Source organism: Asterias rubens, chromosome 15 (genome assembly GCF_902459465.1).
Source record: "Asterias rubens chromosome 15, eAstRub1.3, whole genome shotgun sequence".
NCBI lineage: Eukaryota > Metazoa > Echinodermata > Asteroidea > Forcipulatida > Asteriidae > Asterias > Asterias rubens.
Window position 1 is genome coordinate 7,327,056 of NC_047076.1, and position 6,000 is coordinate 7,333,055.

At 43.3% G+C, this 6,000-nt stretch overlaps 1 protein-coding gene across 1 annotated transcript in view; it reads right to left on the bottom strand.

Annotated features, from left to right (window-relative positions):
• The window catches only part of LOC117300231 (vascular endothelial growth factor receptor 1-like), a 60,705-nt gene extending 59,867 nt beyond the window's left edge, over positions 1 to 838 (bottom strand). The window contains exon 1 of the mRNA XM_033783957.1: positions 475 to 838. Within this exon, the coding sequence (XP_033639848.1) occupies positions 475 to 838 (364 nt within the window). The remainder of the gene's footprint in view (positions 1 to 474) is intronic.
• Between the last annotated feature and the right edge of the window lie 5,162 nt (positions 839 to 6,000).

Below are 6,000 nucleotides of genomic sequence, written 5' to 3' on the forward strand. Positions count from 1 at the left end.
GTCACTTATAGTACGTTGAGCTAATACCAACTTTACCCTACATTACAATAACATGACAACTGAAGTCCCTCGTAACTTGTCCAGTCTCGTCCCTCAGTTTTCAAAACACATAGCTGACCATGAAATGACAAAACAGATGTGACAAAGGAAAAAACAGCGACCTATTTGTGCAAACATACAGCAAGGAATTGCGACAAACATGTACAGTGACATATATATTGGCACAAAACAAAAAGTGCTCTGTAAAGATACCAGTTATCTCATAATCCAATTGTATCCAGAAAATAAATAAGCACATTTTGTGCAGAGGGGTTCAAGTGAACCGTTACGTTCAACCAAGCATCAACCATAGAGCAAGCTCCCAGTTCAACTGTCAACTCCAAAACCAGCTCAAAGCACATTACACGCCTACATAGGCTAGCTCTCAAGTTTGGGACCATTTCCTTATTCTGTTTTCCTTAGTTATAGACTTACCATGTGCAGCAAGTGGCCACGTCACCGACCATACGAACACCAATATAATCCACAGCAGAGTTCGATTAGTTCTAAACGCAGTTCTGTCATCCATAGATGATTTCAATAAAGGGGTTCCCATCCTAAGATTGTTAAAATGTCCTCCCAACTCGCCACATTGTCCGTGTTCCGATGTGCTACTGACATCACCGTCTCTCACCAATAAACTCCCCGGTAGTAGAACAGCATTCACACGGCGCAGCTGGCACCGGTGAGTTGGACGGTGATGGAGCGTAGCGGTGCAAGGTTGAAGGGGCTTTAACGGTCTGCTTGGCCCGTCGTCGTCCTGCACCATAGATCCCTCAAGTTCATTCTCCCACTCCATGGCCGTTTTAGATAGTCACTAGAATTTTACCTTTTTACTACATGCAGGCTGCATGCATGACTTCCTCTTTCGTATACTGAAGGAACAGCTTTCAGTCTCAAATCATTAGAGCGATGAGGCGATTAACAATGCATCGTGTATACATTGAGTGGGCAGTTCTTGGATGACTAAAAAAAAAGACAGTGACGAACGCGAATTCACTTGCTTTATCATATATTTTGGGAACACATCTTACCCAATTTATAAGTACTTCACATAAGTGTGCGTGACGGTATCAAATTTTCACTTCGCATGTACTTGCTTAGCCTAATAGTTCTGCAATACCGTTCCGAATCATCATTTAACATATGTTCCAGTCTTCATCCGGTTTCTGAACAGTGGTGGTAGACCAACAATAATATGACAGTAAATACACAACGCAACTGTATTTCCCACATCGGTGGCTGAGGTCATCTCTTTTTCACGGAAGTCACAAGGCCGCTGTCTATAAACCTTGCACGGGACATTATACACACTGAGATTGCAATTATCACAATAACATAGCACACGCGTACACCACTCTCTCTCTACCAATACACAAGGCTTGGACGTCACAGCCTGAGGGCATTTGAGTGACAGTGACGGTGCGGAGAATGCAGGTCCCAGACCACCTGCAGGCTTGACTCGCGAGCCAATTCCACCGCCCCGTACACATACATACGTCATCATTGATAGACATTACAAATCTGTTGCCTCCATTAAAGGCACTGGGCACCTTTGGTAATTCAAAGACCAGTCTTCTCACTTGGTGAATCTCAACATATGCACAATATAAAAAATCTGTGAAAAGTTGAGTTCAATTATTGGTCATCGAAGTTGGAGAATATTAATGGAAGAAAAATACACCCTTGCTCGCCGCACAAGTTGTGTGGTTTCAGCATGGTTTTAGATGCTTGATTTCGGAGGCCTCAGCTGAGGTCTCGAAATCAACTTCAAATATTTTTGTGAGAAATTACTTCTTTCTCAAAGACTACGTTACTTCAGAGGGAGCCGTTTCTCACAACGTTTCATACCATCAACAGCTCTCCATTGCTCGCCTTTAACCGCCCGAACATACGTCATCACTGATAGAAGTTACAAATTGCCGACAGTGGCATATCTGCTGCCTCTATTAAGGTGATTTAATCACCATAAGGGAGGCACATGGAAAATAACCAAACTTCTTTACCAGAAGGAAAGTGTAGGCGGCACTAAGTAATAATGACCTTTTACTTTCATGCTAAACAAAAATGCACAACCTCTGCATGTAGCAAAATTGTGAAGATAAATTGTCAAGGCAGTGAGCGAGTAGTCCTACAGGAAGAAAACAAATCGTGCTAGCAAAGTTAATCAAGCTAGCAATCAAGCGATACAGTCACCTTGGTGAGCAGGTATGAAGTAATGGTTCGCGACCAGGCTAGCAAATATCCCCAAAAAGCAAGGACCGACTTCAAGCAAGCAAGAAAGCAAGCAAGCAAGCAGAAGGAATTAATTCAGCAAGCAAAGGCACAAGCAAGCTTAACAAAACTAGTTCCCAAACTAGATGGCCGTGGAAAAATAGAACATGGACCATAAACCAAACGGTCTATTGGCGGCCACGGAGCTAGCTATGAACATCGCAGGCCAGCCAACAACCAGCCAACCGACTGAGCAGCCAACAAGCCAGCCAGCCAGCCAGGCAACCAACCAACCAACCAACCAACCAACCAACCAACCAAACAACCAAACAACCAACCAACCAACCAACCAACCAACCAAACAACCAACCAACCAACCGACCGACCGACCGACCAGCCAACCAACCAACCAACCAACCAACCAACCAACCAACCAACCAACCAACCAGCCAGCCAGCCAGCCAGCAAGCCAACCAACCAACCAATCATCCAGCAGTCAGCCCGCCAGCCAGCTAGCCAGCCAACCAAACAACCAACCAACCAGCAGCCAGCCAGTCAGCCAGCCAGCCAACCAACCACAACCGACCAGCAGCCAGCCAGTCAGCCAGCCAACCAACCAAACAACCAACCAACCATTTAATAAGCCAGCCAGCCAACCAACCAACCAACTAAACAACCGACCAACCAGCCAGTCAACCAGCCAGCCAGCCAACCAACCAACCAACCATCCTGCAGCCAGCCTGCCAGCCAGCCAGCCAGCCAGCCAACCAACTAAACAACAAACCAACCAGCCAACTACCGAGTCAGTTTGTCAATCAACTAGCCACTGGGCCAGCCATTATATAAGAAAAATTGTACAAAGGAGCCACAAAATAATCTGCAAAGAGGGCTTCTTTCTATCAAACAAAGCGGCGGCATTAGGCCATTTGAAACTGACCTGTCCTCCAACCATCTGATAGACTTGATGACAGGTCATATTTGTCTGCTGTTCATGCAACAGTCGCAGTGCGATTATACACTTGCAACGGTCGCAGGTAGCGCGGCTGACTCGCACAAATACTGGGATCGAGGGTGTGTGTACCGTCCCAGTAACTGCACCGCGCCCCAACTGCACCGCGCTTAACAATTATCGTATTTACTTCAAGACTAACCATCTGGCTTGCTACCGGCTGCCACAGCTAGCTGCGCTGCTAATCAACACCAATATTCCACATCTATACAATCTACCAAGAAGGGCATCATAAATTTCCATAAGCCTTCATCATTAATACTCTCCCCCAACATAATCCATTTCATTAGTCTTTCCTTGAAGGCAAGGCAGATGGCCCCGTGGAGTGAGCTGTTTCATATTAATACTTTTTATAACGGTTTTTTTTTCTCTCTCATAATTTACTCCATTAAGGAAGTGATTATAATGGGGGTCTTATTATGTAGCTATATTGATATGACAATTTCACAGCATGTGGCCATGGAGTGGTCGGAACTCATATAATCTTGGTTTACTGTAGGTTTCGTTGTGATTTCATGTACAGCGTTTTGAGATTTGCATGTAAAACGCTGAATGAAGAAGGGATTATTATCGCAACGGACTGGGCCCAATTTAATACTGCTAAGCAAATGTCTATGCTATTAAAGGATTTGGGTACTTTTGTAACACAAAACACAATGTCCACAGATTTACATTAAACTATACACCGTTTGAAGAAAATGATAGTAGAAAGCGTACCTTAAAATATTAGTTGCCGAGGTGCTGTAGTTTTGAGAAATGAGTAAACAATGTCATGAAAATACGTTTTTACATGCTAAAATAATTTTCGTCTCATGATCACAGAGACGAAAAGTATGTTCATGACATTGTTTTACTCATTTGTCAAAAACTGCAGCACCACAGCAATTAATTTCAGAGAAGCTTTCTACTATCATTATCTTCAACTGTGTAAGTTAAATGTAAACCTGTGGACATTGTGTTTTTGTCCTACAAAAAGTACATAGACCCTTTTTAAGCTTAAATGGGTGGGGTGCCAGTCACACCAATGTAAACTTTATGGACTTTTGTGTGGTAACCAGTTTCTGCTAAGCAATATTATCTGCGCTTAGCAGGTTTTTGTGAAAATTTGCCCAGTGTCACTGCCAAAACCCTTACAAATTCGGGCAAATCTGAAAAACAAATAAAAAAATCAGTCCAGTGGTTGGCGGGTTTTTAATTTCTGGGTTATTCTTCGATCAAGTTCTTCATCAAGGCCATCACAGTATTATTGTTTGGAACCATATCCTGCAATATGAAACTTCCTGCACACATTCTTCCCTGGCTTGATTGTTTTACCAGAGTCACGAGTAGGCCCATGTTTTAGATTCGTCAAAGATGACGTTTACGCGAATATTAGTTAAATAGGAGACTTTCCAACGCTAGGCGGCAGCAGACATACCGGGTAAATTTCCATTGTTTACGTAGTTCTGAACATGCGCATAATTCTGAGAACAATGGATTTACCCGGTAAGTCTGCTGCCCTCTATCGTCCCAGAAAGTCTCCCATTTATCATCTTTAGGGGAAAAAGGTGATAATAGTAATAGTGGCTTCTCATAATCTAATAGCGCACATCCGTCACGTAGTGACGCTCACGGCGCTTTATAAAGACACTGGACACTATTGGTAATTTTGTCAAAGACCAGTCTTCACAGTTGGTGTATCTCAACATATGCATAAAAAACAAACCTGTGAAAAGCTCAATCGGTCATCGAAGTTGCGAGATACTAGTGAAGAAAAAAAAAAACCACCCTTGTCGCACCATGGTCACACGAAGTTGTGTGCTTTCAGATGCTTGATTTCGAGACCTCAAAAATTAATTCTAAATGCGAGGTCTCGAAATCAAATTCGTGGAAATGTACTTCTTTCTCAAGAACTACGTCATTTCAGAAGGAGCCGTTTTTCACAATGTTTTATACTATCAACCTCTCCCCATTACTCGTAATCAAGAAAGGTTTTATGGTGATAATTCTTTTGAGTAATTACCATAGTGTCCACTGCCTTTAACATACTGCAAGGTATGTGGGAATACGTTTGAATTATGAGACCTACTCCTTTTACATAGCACCATGGTTTACAAGGTGGTGTGGCGCAATATGCAGCCAATCCAGACAGGAACACCGGTGCGAACCTCTTCTCTTTTTGATAAGTGCACTGGGTATTTGTACGTACATATACACAACATACGGGACCAACGGCTTTACGTCCCATCCGAATGACAAGGAACACTAGAGTTTGAATTCGGTGCTCTTACCGCTAGCTCGGAAACGACATTTCCGAAATAGCTGTTGCAAACTACTCCACCCAAAATGACTTAAGCCCGGTTCATACTTCCTGCGAATGCGAATGTGATACGAATGTTGACGTCACAAAATCGCAACGAAATTCGCACTGAGTTGAGTCGTGGTTGAGTTGAGTCGTGGTGCAACTCACTTGCGAATATCGCTGCGAAAGGAGGGTTGTGACGTCCCATTCACGTCAAATTCGCTTCGCATTCGCATTCGCAGGAAGTATGAACCGGGCTTTATGGTACAAATTAAAATGATCTGACGTTTCGACTGAGCATTAGGCAGTGTATACTTTGGGTTATTACATCGAAAGACGTCTATCCGCACTTGATGAATCAAATAATACGCAAACAGTCATCCAAAGAATTCACGAGATTCCCAGAACACAGTGAAGACACGTTAGCCTCCATTGTGAGCCGGTGTCCCATGTTATG